Genomic DNA, 16195 nt, shown 5'->3' with positions numbered 1-16195 from the left:
CTTGTGATCATTTTGACCCCACGGGGTGAGATCTTGCGTGGAGCCCCAGATCGAGGGAGATTATCAGTGGTCTTGTATGTCTTCCATTTCCTAATAATTGCTCCCACAGTTGATTTCTTCAAACCAAGCTGCTTACCTATTGCAGATTCAGTCTTCCCAGCCTGGTGCAGGTCTACCATTTTGTTTCTGGTGTCCTTTGACAGCTCTTTGGTCTTGGCCATAGTGGAGTTTGGAGTGTGACTGTTTGAGGTTGTGGACAGGTGTCTTTTATACTGATAACAAGTTCAAACAGGTGCCATTAATACAGGTAACGAGTGGAGGACAGAGGAGCCTCTTAAAGAAGAAGTTACAGGTCTGTGAGAGCCAGAAATCTTGCTTGTTTGTAGGTGACCAAATACTTATTTTCCACCATAATTTGCAAATAAATTCATTACAAATCCTACAATGTGATTTTCTGGAGAAAAAAAATCTCAATTTGTCTGTCATTGTTGACGTGTACCTATGATGAAAATTACAGGCCTCTCTCATCTTTTTAAGTGGGAGAACTTGCACAATTGGTGGCTGACTAAATACTTTTTTCCTCCACTGTATACTGACATCATGTGACAGATGATGTGACACTTAAATAAAGTCCACCTGTGTGCAATCTAACTAATTATGTGACTTCTGAAGGTAATTGGTTGCACCAGATCTTATTTAGGTGCTTCATAGCAAAGGGGGTGAATACATATGCACGCACCACTTTTCCGTTATTTATTTTTTTCATTTCACTTCACCAATTTGGACTATTTTGTGTATGTCCATTACATGAAATCCAAATAAAAATCCATTTAAATTACAGGTTGTAATGCAACAAAATAGGAAAAACGCCAAGGGGGATGAATACTTTTGCAAGTTATTTTATTTTACTGCTTCTCTTTACTTTTTTTACTTTTCTTTTTTACTGAACACTTATTTTTCTTAAAACTGCATTGTTGGTTAAGGGCTTGTAAGTAAGCATCTCACTGTAAGGTCTACACCTGTTGTATTCGGCACATGTGGCAAATACAATTTGATTTGATTTGATTTGATGGAGTGCTGCATCAGGTGACCTGGCCTCCACAATCCCTCGACCTCAACCAAATTGAGATGGTTTGAAATGAGTCGGACCACAGAGGGAAGGAAAAGCAGCCAACAAGTGCTCAGCATATGTGGGAACTCCTTCAAGACTGTTGGAAAAGCATTCCAGGTGAAGCTGGTTGAGAGAATGCCAAGAGTGTGCATTTTGTCATCAAGGCAAAGGGTGGCTATTTGAAGAATCTCAAATATAAAATATATTTTGATTTGTTTAACACTTTTTTGGTTACTACATGATTCCATATGTGTTATTTCATAGTTTTGATGTCTTCACTATTATTATACAATGTAGAAAATAGTAAAAATAAAGCAAAATCCTTGAATGAGTAGGTGTTCTAAAACTTTTGACCGGTAGTGTAGAGTTTAAATGTATTCAATTTAGAGTTTGCATCCCAATTTTACACTTTATTAACATCACACAAGATCATTTGACATAGAAACATCGGATATTCATTTTTTTTTTCTTCAAATAATGTTTATTAATTATGATTTTATGAAAATTATTAATAACATTCCACCCACGAGGCCACTAGGTCATTTGACTGCAGGAAAGGGCTACGAATACAACCACCCTAAAATGAGTACCACCTATTTCAGTCCACTTCAAGACCTCTTTACTGAGGAATGTGGTTGTTTTTTATGTGTATTTCCTATGCTGCTGTGATAGTGTAATTGTTGTGTAGTTGTTAAGATGGAGGGCTCCCTTGCAAAAGGGACCTTGGTCTCAATGGGACTCCCTGCTAAAATAAAGGTTAAATCAAAATGAATAAGCACTGGATCCGATGAGAGTACTCACAGGTCCTCTCCGGTGGCTGTTCACAGTGAAGTCAGGACAGAAGAGCAGGTCGGCCATGGCCAGGAGCAGAGACTCAGCCAGCGGACGAGCTCCTTCATCATCATCCATCTCATCTGTCTGTTAAGGAGGACGGGGGGGACAGGAGGATGGGGGGGAGGAGGATGGGAGGGAGGGGGGCAGGAGGATGGAGGGGGGCAGGTGGATGGAGGGGGGCAGGAGGATGGGAGGGAGGGAGGCAGGAGGATGGAGGGGGGGCAGGAGGATGGGGGGTGCAGGAGGATGGGAGGGAGGGGGGTAGGAGGATGGAGGGGGCAGGAGGATGGGGGGAGGAGGATGGGAGGGAGGGGGGCAGGAGGATGGAGGGGGGGCAGGAGAATGGGGGGGAGGAGGATGGGAGGGAGGGGGGCAGGAGGATGGGGGGAGGAGGATGTGAGGGAGGGGGCAGGAGGATGGAGGGGGGCAGGAGGATGGAGGGGGGCAGGAGGATGGGGGGCAGGAGGATGGGGGGAGGGGGGGAGGAGGATGGAGGGGGGGCAGGAGGATGGAGGGGGGCAGGAGGATGGGGGGGGGGGGGCAAACATTAAACCCCTCTACACTTTGTTACCCTCTATAGCAAACATTTCTGAATGTCTAATGAGGAAATAGAGTTCCACTGAACTTTTAGGATGCTATTTCCTCTTATCTTCCCATGTAGGAAGAAACAAATGTTGTAATCAAGAGAGGTAGAACATCCACCTGAGAGATTTGTTTTTCTCTCATCATCATGGTTTATTACTGTGTTGTGTTCATTAGGCAGCAGATGGAAGAAAACTGGCAGGGACTACTTAGACTTGTCCAATAAAAAACGTTTACTTTCGTTTTCCGTTGTGTGTCCAAATGAACACAACCATAGTGTACTATGTGTGAAACATACCATCTACTGGAATGAGGAAACTAATTAGTGAGATGAATGGAGTATTACATTTTTTTTTAATCAACAGAAGCCAATTTCCTCCCACATATCCACCAGTCTCACTTGGCTCCAGTGCAGGGACTACAGACATCTAAGACTCATTCATGTTGAGATTACAAATGAACAGGCTGGTATTTTTACTGCCATCTACCATGAAGCGTTTGTAAAATGGAAGAGTGGGTAGAGTCTGTCTAGCCTGGTCCCAGATCTGTTTGTGCTGCATAGCCAAAAATGACCAAATGCACAAACAGATCTGGGACCAGGCTAGTATCTGTGTCGAATATCGGACAAAACACTGGTGCTTGCAGCAGCTATGTGGATGTTATCCTCAATAAGAGGTTTGGATACACTGATCTGCAGCCATAGGGGATTATCATTTGAGAAACTTTGCTACAGCAGGAACATAAGCCTGCAGCAACAGGGAATGTAAATTATTATGTGGATTATAATGGACATATCTGTAGGGGTTGATAGATTTTTCGTATGGGAAAATTAAGTCTGAAATTTCCAAGTGGAAATTACAAACTTCAGAAGCCTTTTTAAACGACAAATACATTACAAGTTTAAAATGTCCTGCATTGCAAGAAAGTTATTCTGCAACAGGGTGATCAAATTAAGATCTTACATCTGTACTGTAAGTGTATCTCAAACCCTAGCCAACTCTACATACAGTATACTCCTCTTTTTGACTCACACACACCTGCCGCCCACTCAGCCCAGCTCTTCAAGCACCAGGCACAGTGGACCAGAACAACCGCCCACTCCCCACAGCTCTTCCAGCACCAGGCACAGTGGACCAGAAGAAGCCCCTCCACTCACCCCAGCTCTTCCAGCACCAGGCACAGTGGACCAGAAGAAGCCCCTCCAGTCTTGGTCCTCAAAGATGTAGGGCAGGATGCGGGTCAGCATACGACTACAGTTCAGAACGATCTGTTTCTCCTTCTCCGAGGGGCATCCTGACTCTGCTGCCTGCACCAGCTTCTCTACGGCCTGGGGGAGAGATGGCCTGGGTGTTATAAATACAGCCTGAGGGAGAGTTGGCCTGGGTGTTATTGATACAGCCTGGGGGAGAGATGGCCTGGGTGTTATAAATACAGCCTGGGGGAGAGATGGCCTGGGGGAAAGATGCCCTGGGGGAGAGATGGCCTGGGGGAGAGATGGCCTAGGCGTTATAAATATTGGCAATGACTTACACAGACACAGACACGCATGCACACACGCACGCACGCACGCAAACACAGTCACTCATGATCAGATACAGTACACAGAGAAATGACATTAATCACATCAGCAATGTTTAGTACATTACATTGAGTCATACTAATATTCAATTGATTTGATGATTTAATCTATCTAAATAAATTATATGAATTGATAGTTCACCTCTCTGTTTTATTTTATTCTGTAATAGGGTATATTGTAACCATGTTTTCAAGCTAATCAAATCTAAGTTTATTTATGATACAGAGTAGTGTAAGCTACACAATAAAATTAAATGCCTACTCACAACTAAAGCTTTCCCTCGCAAAGTGCAATGATATTAATCTATATGTATTTGTATTTACATGAAGCTATAAACTACAAATATCTATACCACTTAGTCATAGGCCTATTAGACTATACTGCACATTATTGTTGTTTGTTCCTGAACTGGCCGAATGGCAGAGCTATCCATCAGCTATCCTTCAGCCAATCCTTCAGCTATCCTTCAGCACCACAAGTTGGTTCATCTTCTTTAACATCACTGTGCGATTCTTTCAGCACCACAAACGGTGCTCCAATCGCTTAAATTAACACTCATCAACATCTGTTGCCTACTCATCACATATTATTATTATTATTTTATTATTATTATTATTATTATTAATACAAATAGAAGATTATCACTTCTCACAATGGTGCTCGTTTAGTAAAGTTAGATAAAGCTGAATCAATGTCTTGCAAGATCACATAATGACTAATTAGAATTTTATATAACAGAACCAAATATAATAGTACAGTATAGTAGGCGTATAACGTTACTGTTACACCAAAAACACCTCCTCATTTCTAATGACATTTTAGGATGGTTAGCTGAAGCTGAATAGTCAAAAAAACGTATAATGCGCCAAAACTCAACAGAGCCACTAGGCAGGATATACAGTGCCTTGCAAAAGTATTCATCCCCCTTGGAGTTTTTCCTATTTTGTTGCATTACAACTTGTAATTTAAATGGATTTTTATTTGGATTTCATGTAATGGACATACAAAAAATAGTCCAAATTGGTGAAAAAAAAATAACGGAAACGTGGTGCGTGCATACAGTGGGGAAAAAAGGATTTAGTCAGCCACCAATTGTGCAAGTTCACCCACTTAAAAAGATGAGAGAAGCCTGTAATTTTCATCATAGGTACACGTCAACTATGACAGACAAAATGAGAAAAAAAATCCTGAAAATCACATTGTAGGATTTTTAATGAATTTATTTGCAAATTATGGTGGAAAATAAATATTTGTTCAATAACAAAAGTTTCTCAATACTTTGTTATATACCCTTTGTTGGCAATGACAAAGGTCAAACGTTTTCTGTAAGTCTTCACAAGGTTTTCACACACTGTTGCTGGTATTTTGGCCCATTCCTCCATGCAGATCTCCTCTAGAGCAGTGATGTTTTGGGGCTGTCGCTGGGCAACACAGACTTTCAACTCCCTCCAAAGATTTTCTATGGGGTTGAGATCTGGAGACTGGCTAGGCCACTCCAGGACCTTGAAATGCTTCTTACGAAGCCACTCCTTCGTTGCCCGGGCGGTGTGTTTGGGATCATTGTCATGCTGAAAGACACAGCCACGTTTCACCTTCAATGCCCTTGCTGATGGAAGGAGGTTTTCACTCAAAATCTCACGATACATGGCTCCATTCATTCTTTCCTTTACACGGATCAGTCGTCCTGGTCCCTTTGCAGAAAAACAGCCCCAAAGCATGATGTTTCTACCCCCATGCTTCACAGTAGGTATGGTGTTCTTTGGATGCAACTCAGCATTCTTTGTCCTCCAAACACGACGAGTTGAGTTTTTACCAAAAAGTTATATTTTGGTTTCATCTGACCATATGACATTCTCCCAATCCTCTTCTGGATCATCCAAATGCACTCTAGCAAACTTCAGACGGGCCTGGACATGTACTGGCTTAAGCAGGGGGACACGTCTGGCACTGCAGGATTTGAGTCCCTGGCGGCGTAGTGTGTTACTGATGGTAGGCTTTGTTACTTTGGTCCCAGCTCTCTGCAGGTCATTCACTAGGTCCCCCCGTGTGGTTCTGGGATTTTTGCTCACCGTTCTTGTGATCATTTTGACCCCACTGGGTGAGATCTTGCGTGGAGCCCCAGATCGAGGGAGATTATCAGTGGTCTTGTTTGTCTTCCATTTCCTAATAATTGCTCCCACAGTTGATTTCTTCAAACCAAGCTGCTTACCTATTGCAGATTCAGTCTTCCCAGCCTGGTGCAGGTCTACAATTTTGTTTCTGGTGTCCTTTGACAGCTCTTTGGTCTTGGCCATAGTGGAGTTTGGAGTGTGACTGTTTGAGGTTGTGGACAGGTGTCTTTTATACTGATAACAAGTTCAAACAGGTGCCATTAATACAGGTAACGAGTGGAGGACAGAGGAGCCTCTTAAAGAAAAAGTTACAGGTCTGTGAGAGCCAGAAATCTTGCTTGTTTGTAGGAGACCAAATACTTATTTTCCACCATAATTTGCAAATAAATTCATTACAAATCCTACAATGTGATTTTCTGGAGAAAAAAAATCTAAATTTGCCTGTCATTGTTGACGTGTACCTATGATGAAAATTACAGGCCTCTCTCATCTTTTTAAGTGGGAGAACTTGCACAATTGTTGGCTGACTAAATACTTTTTTTCCCCACTGTATGTATTCACCCCCTTTGCTACGAAGCCCCTAAAAAAGATCTGGTGCAACCAATTACCTTCAGAAGTCACATAATTAGTTAAATAAAATCCAATGTCACATGATCTGTCACATGACCTCAGTATATATACACCTGTTCTGAAAGGCTCCAGAGTCTGCAACACCACTAAGCAAGGGGCACCACCAAGCAAGCGGCACCATGAAGACCAAGGAGCTCTCCAAACAGGTCAGGGACAAAGATGTGGAGAAGTACAGATCAGGGTTGGGTTATAAAAAAATATAATCAGAAACTTTGAACATCCCACGGAGCACCATTACATCCATTATTACAACATTTAAAGAATTAGGCACCAGAACAAACCTGCCAAGAGAGGGCCGCCAACCAAAACTCACGGACGAGACAAGGAGGGCATTAATCAGAGAGGCAACAAAGAGACCAAAGATAACCCTGAAGGAGCTGCAAAGCTCCACAGCGGAGATTGGAGTATCTGTCCATATGACCACTGTAAGCCGTACACTCCACAGAGCTGGGCTTTACGGAAGAGTGGCCAGAAAAAAGCCATTGCTTAAAGAAAAAAAGAAGCAAACACGTTTGCTGTTTGGTGTTCGCCAAAAGGCATGTGGGAGACTCCCCAAACATATGGAAGAAGGTACTCTGGTCAGATGAGACTAAAATTGAGCTTTTTGGCCATCAAGGAAAATGCTATGTCTGGTGCAAACCCAACACTTCTCATCACCCCGAGAACACCATCCCCACAGTGAAGCATGGTGGTGGCAGCATCATGCTGTGGGGATGTTTTTCATTGGCAGGGACTGGGAAACTGGTCAGAATTGAAGGAGTGATGGATGGCGCTAAATACAGGGAAATTCTTTAGGGAAACCTGTTTCAGTCTTCCAGAGATCTGAGACTGGGACGGAGGTTCACCTTTCCAGCAGGACAATGACCCTAAGCATACTGCTAAAGCAACACTCGAGTGGTTTAAGGGGGAACATTTAAATGTCTTCGAATGGCCTAGTCAAAGCCCAGACCTCAATCCAATTGAGAATCTATGGTATGACTTAACAATTGCTGTACACCAGAGGAACCCATCCAACTTGAAGGAGCTGGAGCTGGAGCAGTTTTGCCTTGAAGAATGGGCAAAAATCCCATTGGCTAGATGTGCCAAGCTTATAGAGACATACCCCAAGAGACTTGCAGCTGTAATTGCTGCAAAAGGTGGCTCTACAAAGTATTGACTTCGGGGGGGGGGGGGGTGAATAGTTATGCACGCTCAAGTTTTCTGTTTTTTTGTCTTATTTCTTGTTTGTTTCACAATAAAAAATATTTTGCATCTTCAAAGTGGTAGGCATGTTGTGTAAATCAAATGATCCATACCCCACCCAATAATCAATTTTAATTCCAGGTTGTAAGGCAACAAAATAGGAAAAATGCCAAGGGGGGTGAATACTTTCGCAAGCCACTGTATGCTTTGATTGAAACAAAATACAATAAAGGCTAATATACTGAACAAAAATATAAACGCAGCATGTAACAATTTCAAAGATTTTACTGAGTTACAGTTAAAATAAGGAAATCAATCAATTGAAATGTCACGCCCTGACCTGGTGAGACTGTTATTCTCTCGGTAGTTTGGTCAGGGTGTGGTTCCCAATCAGAGGCAGCTGTCGCTCGTTGTCTCTGATTGGGGATCATACTTAGGCAGCCAGTTTTCCTGCCTGGGTTGTGGGATCTTGTTTGTGTTTCGGTGTGTTTGGCTTGTTTGTGTATAGCCTTCCGACGTCACGTTTCGTTGCCTTTTGTTGTTTTGTCAGTGTTTATTGTTTTAATAAACATGTATGCATTCCACGCTGCGCCTTGGTCTAATCCGTCTCTCAACGTTCGTGACATGAAATAAATGAATTAGGCCCTAATCTATGGATTTCACATGACTGGAAATACAGATATGCATCTGTTGGTCACAGATGCCTTAAAAACAAGGTAGGAGTGTGGATAGGAGTGTGGATCAGAAAACCAGTCAGTATCTGGTGTGACCACCATTTGCCTCATGTAGCGCGACACAGCTCCTTTGCATAGAGTTGATCAGGCTGTTGATCGTGGCCTGTGGAATGTTGTCCCACTCCTCTTCAATGGCTGTGCGAAGTTGCTGGATATTGTCGGGAACTGGAACACGCTGTCATACACGTCAATACTGGACACGTCGATCCAGAGCATACCAAACATGCTCAATGGGTGACATGTCTGGTGAGTATGCAGGCCATGGAAGAACTGGGACATTTCAGGATCCAGGAATTGTGTACAGATCCTTACGACATGGGGCTGTGCATTATCATGCTGAAAGATGAGGTGATGGCGTCGGATTAATGGCACGACAATGGGCCTCAGGATCTCGTCACGGTATCTCTGAGCATTCCAATTGCCATCGTTAAAATGCAATTGTGATCGTTGTCTGTAGGTTATGCTTGCCCATACCATAACCCCACCGCTTCCATGGGGCACTCTGATCACAATGTTGACATCAGCAAACCGCTCAACCACACGACGCCATACATGTGGCCGGTTGGACATACTACCAAATTCTCTAAAACAATGTTGGAGGCAGCTTATGGTAGAGAAATGAACATTCAATTATCTGGCAACAGCTCTGGTGAACATTCCTGCAGTCAGCATGCCAATTGCACGCTCCCTCAAAACTTGAGACATCTGTGGCATTGTGTTGTGACAAAACTGCACATTTTAGAATGGCCTTTTATTGTCCCCAGCACAAGGTGTGCCTGTGTAATGATCATGCTGTTTAATCAGCTTCTTGATATGCCACACCTGTCAGGTGGATGGATTATCATGGCAAAGGAGGAATGCTCACTAACAGGGATGTAAACAAATGTGTGCTCCCGAGTGGCGCAGTGGTCTAAGGCACTGCATCGCAGTGCTAGCTGTGCCACTAGAGATCCTGGTTCGAATCCAGGCTCTGTCGTAGCCGGCCGCGACCGGGAGACCCATGGGGCGGCGCACAATTGGTCCAGGGTAGGGGAGGGAATGGCCGGCAGGGATGTAGCTCAGTTGGTAGAGCATGGCGTTTGCAACGCCAGGGTTGTGGGTTTGATTCCCACGGGGGGCCAGTATGAAAAATTGTATGCACTAACTGTAAGTCGCTCTGGATAAGAGCGTCTGCTAAATGACAAAAATGTAAAAATGCTCAAAATGTGAGAGAAATAAGCTTTTTGTGTGTATGGAAAATTTCAGGTATCTTTAATTTCAGCTCATGAAACATGGGGCCAACACTTCACATGTTGCGTTCATATTTTTGTTCAGTAGAGTTTGTTAACATCATCTGCTTTAATTCACTCACGAAACAGTAATCCAATAAGATCTAAATGCATATTCCCATGAAACTGATTGAGATTGATCAAATGATTGGCATGCAGATACGGTTTGGATGTTTCACCGGTAAAACGTGAAGAATTCAGGATTGACAGTGATGTTGGCCTATTTTGAAACAGGACAGCGCCAACAGTCTGTCCTGTTCCATTAGAGAACCCCAGCCCCAACAGTAGGTCTGTTTTGTTTCTGATAGGCAGTTTATAAAGGAAGCAGGGAGTCGGAGACGGGAAGGGAGGATGCCTTGCTTCTTTCCTGCATCCAAGAGCAGCGGGCACTGACTCACTGACAGACGCCTCTGCCAGCCAGCCAGCTACTCAATAAAAGCTGCAAAGTTTCATAACAATATCTCTGTGGAATGCACTTGATGTTAGTACAGCTTGCATCCAGTACCTAAAATAAATAGGTTTAGCCTTAGAGTGCGTATCAGAACACTTTGGGCCGGTTTCCCAGACAGATTAAGCCTAGTCCAGGACTAAAAAACATTATCTGTGGAGAATCTCCACTGAAAGAGCTTTTTAGTCCATGAGTATAGCCTTAATCTGTGTCTGGGAAACCTTTCTGGTCAATCTGCTGCAGCCCAGTGCAGTTCCACTTCCATAACATCCTCCTCCTCCTCCTCCTCCTCCTCCTCATCATCATCATTCTACCTTATAGCAGAGAGTTGCCAGATTGGAGGGGGACTCCTCCCGAACAGCTCGGATCTCCGCGGCTGGCACCAGGGCAAAAACATCCTGCACAGTGGTGGCAGTGTCGGCCCAGAACTGGTCCCAGAAGGCATCGTCTGTGGCCTCCACTGGCTGTGGGAAATGCATGTATCTGCTTTTAGACTACGTTTCCCATCACCCATTGGGCTCGTCTGAGGTTGCTCCAATCTGACTAATGATAACCTATTACATTCGGTGTAAAAACAGCATGTATAACAGTGTCATAGAAAGTAATAAGGTAATGTAATGTAATGAATATCGAATCACACAACAAATGCATTCAGTATCAACAAATATATCAATAAGGACACTATAACATAAAGAGGGCTAGAATAATAGAAATAAACATATCATAACATTTTACATTTTAGTCATTTAGCAGACGCTCTTATCCAGAGCGACTTACAGTTAGTGAGTGCATACATTTTTTTCATAGTGGCCCCCCGTGGGAAACGAACCCACAACCCTGGCGTTGCAAGCGCCATGCTCTACCAACTGAGCTACACGGGGCCAGAATAGTGTAACGTCATTCTAATAACTAGGTTGCATCTCAACACATGTTAGAAGATGGGGCAACATGTTGACAATGTAACAACCTATCTCCTCCTAATTGCTGTTAGTCTATACAACAACAGGAAATATGAGCTGTCTCGCTCTAATCTCTGCACATAACAGTGCACCTGCCACATCTGTGGGCGGTAGGAGAAAGGACGCCAACGTGTTATCGGTGATCTATAATAATCCAAATAAAAAATAAAACATCTTAAACAACAAATACTCTATTTGGCTAAACACTGCGCTGCCTGTTTCTCATGTCACCGATGATAAGAACTGCAGAAGGGAGTTATGATCGTGCAGACTGTGAATAGACACTGTCTATTAGACAGCGAACAAGGGGTGTTTAGGCTATGCTATAGGTTTAGGAGCCCACTTTTCATATAATGCAGACACCTAATGCAAAATAGAAAACCCCCAGAATAACAATGGGGCAGAATAATGCATATGAGGGATTTAAAACGGTAGCGTGTCTCTGCTATCATTGCGGGGGATTTGATTATAACCTAACAAAACGCATGATCAAATACGCCAAGCATTTCATGACGTGCGGGAAAAAACATACATTTTTAAACAAATATCTCAATATAGGCCTATGCATTGCAAATCGACGGTCTATATGCAGCCCATATCTTTTGTTTTCCAATAGAGCCCTTATTCTTCCTAGTGATGTACAACAAGCTATTGCGCTCTTTCTGTCATCGTTATTTATACCCATATATTTTCCTATTTCTCAGCGTTAGCCTATAATAAATATTTCAAAGGTACCGACCTGTGTTTTGGTTGTCAGCTGTATCACTGCTTTCCTGAAGTTCAGTTTAGAGTCGGTGTTACCCATTTTGATATTCCTTTATGTGCTACAGCGTTGTTGATGCCATCAAATCTTACTAATCTCGTTCACCTCTTTCCTCCGCTTTTTACGTCACTGGTTGGCTAGCCTTAGACTGGGCTCTCAACTTCCGGGTTCTTCAGAGTACAATAATCACTATGCATAGGCCTATCATAAGGTAAAATGTAAGAAATATTATACAGGGCCCACTTCTACCCGGTATAATAGCATAATATGTTAGGGTTATCTGTTTAAATATATATATTAATGGAATACAATTTATTATACAACAATGCGGGGTTTTATTGTATCCAATCTATTTGATTTAAATCACTGTTAAAATATTGATATAATTGGTTACAATATGCATAATTGTAACAACAAGATATTGTAACATTGTTTCAATCATTGTATCAGTGGCTGTACTGGTTGGAGACTGTACCAGACTGTACTTTAGTAAACAGCGACACCATGTGGTGTCTCTTGCCAACGTTCTGTCTTTACTGCGCAGTCGCAGTGTCATGTAAACAGCAGAGGTTGTCACTGCAGCTTGTAGTGAGGTAGCTAGCTACAGAGATGTTGGGGCGTGGAGACCGGTGAAATTGTTGAAATGTAGCTTTCAAGCAATTTATTTGTCTTTCTTTACTACAAAGCGCATTGTCTAGCAGGAGAATCTGACCTGTGAGACAGTTATCTACGCCGAGGATACCTCATTTTGGTCAGTGATTCGAGAAGGCTAACGTTGCTAGCTAGCAAGCTAACGTTAGACAGCATAGTTTGGGTCCTTGCAACGTTGAGCTTCAAAGCTCTAATGTAAGGACGGGTTTCTTTCTCTCACATTGTTTATACTGTACATGTTAGTTAAGGTTAAACTCTTGCTTGCAATTGTCCGTTTACTAGCTAACTTTAGATAGCTATCACCATCTTGCTAGCTTAGTTAGTCTGTCAACAGTCATTTTGCTAGCCATGATTTGACTTCGAAAACAGCAACTATACCATTATCATATTATTGATTTGCTGCTTTGACTGTTTGCTAGTTGCTAGCTAAACAGCAGTTCAAATGTCATGTTTGGGTGAGGTCAGCAAGCGTCTGTTTTTCCTTTATGTTAGTTAGCTAGTTACAGTGGGGAGAACAAGTATTTGATACACTGCCGATTTTGCAGGTTTTCCTACTTACAAAGCATGTAGAGGTCTGTAATTTTTATCATAGGTACACTTCAACTGTGAGAGACTGAATCTAAAACAAAAATCCAGAAAATCACATTGTATGATTTTTAAGTAATTAATTTGCATTTTATTGCATGACATATTTGATCACCTACCAACCAGTAAGAATTCCGGCTCTCACAGACCTGTTAGTTTTTCTTTAAGAAGCCCTCCTGTTCTCCACTCATTACCTGTATTAACTGCACCTGTTTGAACTCGTTACCTGTATAAAAGACACCTGTCCACACACTCAATCAAACAGACTCCAACCTCTCCACAATGGCCAAGACCAGAGAGCTGTGTAAGGACATCAGGGATAAAATTGTAGACCTGCACAAGGCTGGGATGGGCTACAGGACAATAGGCAAGCAGCTTGGCGAGAAGGCAACAACTGTTGGCGCAATTATTAGAAAATGGAAGAAGTTCAAGATGACAGTCAATCACCCTCGGTCTGGGGCTCCATGCAAGATCTCTCCTCGTGGGGGCATCAATGATCATGAGGAAGGCCCAGAACTACACGGCAGGACCTGGTCAATGACCTGAAGAGAGCTGGGACCACCGTCTCAAAGAAAACCATTAGTAACACACTACGCCGTCATGGATTAAAATCCTGCAGCGCACGCAAGGTCCCCCTGCTCGAGCCAGCGCATGTCCAGGCCCGTCTGAAGTTTGCCAATGACCATCTGGATGATCCAGAGGAGGAATGGGAGAAGGTAATGTGGTCTGATGAGACAAAAATAGAGCTTTTTGGTCTAAACTCCACTCGCCGTGTTTGGAGGAAGAAGAAGGATGAGTACAACCCCAAGAACACCATCCCAACCGTGAAGCATGGAGGTGGAAACATCATTCTTTGGGGATGCTTTTCTGCAAAGGGGACAGGATGACTGCACCATATTGAGGGGAGGATGGATAAGGCCATGTATCGCGAGATCTTGGCCAACAACCTCCTTCCCTCAGTAAGAGCATTGAAGATGGGTCGTGGCTGGGTCTTCCAGCATGACAACGACCCGAAACACACAGCCAGGGCAACTAAGGCGTGGCTCCGTAAGAAGCATCTCAAGGTCCTGGAGTGGCCTAGCCAGTCTCCAGACCTGAACCCAATAGAAAATCTTTGGAGGGAGCTGAAAGTCCGTATTGCCCAGCGACAGCCCCGAAACCTGAAGGATCTGGAGAAGGTCTGTATGGAGGAGTGGGCCAAAATCCCTGCTGCAGTGTGTGCAAACCTGGTCAAGACCTACAGGAAATGTATGATCTCTGTAATTGCAAACAAAGGTTTCTGTACCAAATATTAAGTTCTGCTTTTCTTATGTATCAAATACTTATGTCATGCAATAAAAGGCAAATTAATTACTTAAAAATCATACAATGTGATTTTCTGGATTTTTGTTTTAGATTCCGTTCCTCACAGTTGAAGTGTACCTATAATAAAAATTACAGACCTCTACATGCTTTGTAAGTAGGAAAACCTGCAAAATCGGCAGTGTATCAAATACTTGTTCTCCCCACTGTATATCTTCGACACGCTGGTTTCATGGCACTTAAAATACCAAAATGTATTTTAGCAGGCTTGTAACAACTGTGTGGGACACTCGCTAGATCGCTAATTAGTAGCTTGAATCAAACTGCGTGTAGCCTAGGCAAGAAACTGTGACGGTGAAAAACAACTCGTAACTGCAGCCTAAAGTTATATTGACCATGACACGTAACCAGCTGCAAGGCCTGTCATTAGGACAATACAAATACATGTTAACTGAAAACAGGTGAGTTCGTTGCATTATTTATCTGCATGCAACTTGCACTGTCTGGCATGTATCTTAGATTCTAATGTGTTTGTCTTTCAACCCCTTTTATAAGGAAACGCCAGCAAAGTGGCGCGGAAGAGGAGAATGGCCAGCTGGTGCCTAAGGCCAAAAGGTCGAGCAGAGGAGCTAACCCCCTCTCCCCTGAGCTGGGCCGGGACGCCTGGGACTCGGAGGTACATACGAGCACCAATGACAAGAGACATTACATTTTCAATATCATGTGAACCACCCTCTCTGTCCCCACCTAGTGTCAGCCTACTCTTAGGCATAAGTTCCCTTCCTGTACTTTCACTAACAGTGCCATTGGGCCTACTGCTGTTACACTTGAGACGTGTTGCTAAAATGGAAACGATAGTCAGTCAGCTCTGTCTCTGCTAATGCTTGAATGCCACCATCTCCTCATCCAGTTGTCCAACAGTGAGAGCAGTGGGATCAGCAGTCCGGACCATGCGGTGGGGAGCAGCAGCAGTAGCCAGTGTGCCGTGGACAGCCTCAGTGGGGCCCAACCCTACGCCCCTGGCCCATGCAGTCCCCTCAGCTCAGCTCTCTCCTCAGAGCTAGCTGACCCCACTAACCTGGTCTCGTACCACCAAATCAACCGCATCCTGCGAGAGGCTCACTTTGAGAGTCTGCAGTGCCGAGGCCACCCCAGAGACACATGATGATTCCCCCCATTCCAGCCATGCTTCTCTGGGGCAGGAGAGGACCGACCACAACCTGGGCATGCCCAGAGCATTACATGGTGGATCACTCACTCAGCAGTACTATCCCTCTACATCTCCAGTTTCCATAACATCGCAGCAGCTCTATGCTATCTGCATATCGTTGGATGGAGACTAGCTAGTCCCAGCCTGCTGTAGTATTGAAACTTGGCTAACCATTTAGAATGTAAAAAGAAACCTGTTCATATTGTTGGCAATAATAACTGTTTGATCCCATTGGGAATATCCTGA

The 16195-nt window shown here is 43.5% G+C and overlaps 2 protein-coding genes across 3 annotated transcripts in view; one reads left to right on the top strand and one right to left on the bottom strand.

The window, feature by feature from the left end:
- Positions 1-12248, bottom strand: part of hid1a (HID1 domain containing a) — a 45767-nt gene extending 33519 nt beyond the window's left edge. The window contains exons 1-4 of the mRNA XM_084180692.1: positions 12178-12248; positions 10794-10943; positions 3684-3854; positions 1913-2029 (exon numbers count right to left, since the gene is read on the bottom strand). Of these exons, the coding sequence (XP_084036818.1) occupies positions 1913-2029; positions 3684-3854; positions 10794-10943; positions 12178-12243 (504 nt within the window). The 5' untranslated portion in view covers positions 12244-12248. The remainder of the gene's footprint in view (positions 1-1912; positions 2030-3683; positions 3855-10793; positions 10944-12177) is intronic.
- Positions 12249-12757: 509 nt separating this feature from the next.
- Positions 12758-16195, top strand: LOC311143048 (protein VCF1-like). Of its 2 annotated transcripts, none has more exons than XM_084178852.1 (3): positions 12758-13047; positions 15295-15415; positions 15650-16195. In XM_084178852.1, coding segments are annotated over exons 1-3 (378 nt in total). In that variant the 5' UTR covers positions 12758-13045; the 3' UTR covers positions 15905-16195. The 2 variants fall into 2 exon arrangements, with proteins under 2 accessions (XP_084034978.1, XP_084034977.1); XM_084178851.1 differs by lacking the exon at positions 12758-13047 and adding an exon at positions 14960-15200.

The sequence above is a fragment of the Coregonus lavaretus genome, assembly GCF_964263955.1.
Source record: "Coregonus lavaretus genome assembly, chromosome: 2".
Taxonomy (NCBI): Eukaryota; Metazoa; Chordata; class Actinopteri; order Salmoniformes; family Salmonidae; genus Coregonus; species Coregonus lavaretus.
Note: the sequence above shows the minus strand (reverse complement) of the source record. Positions and strands in the feature narration are given on the sequence as shown.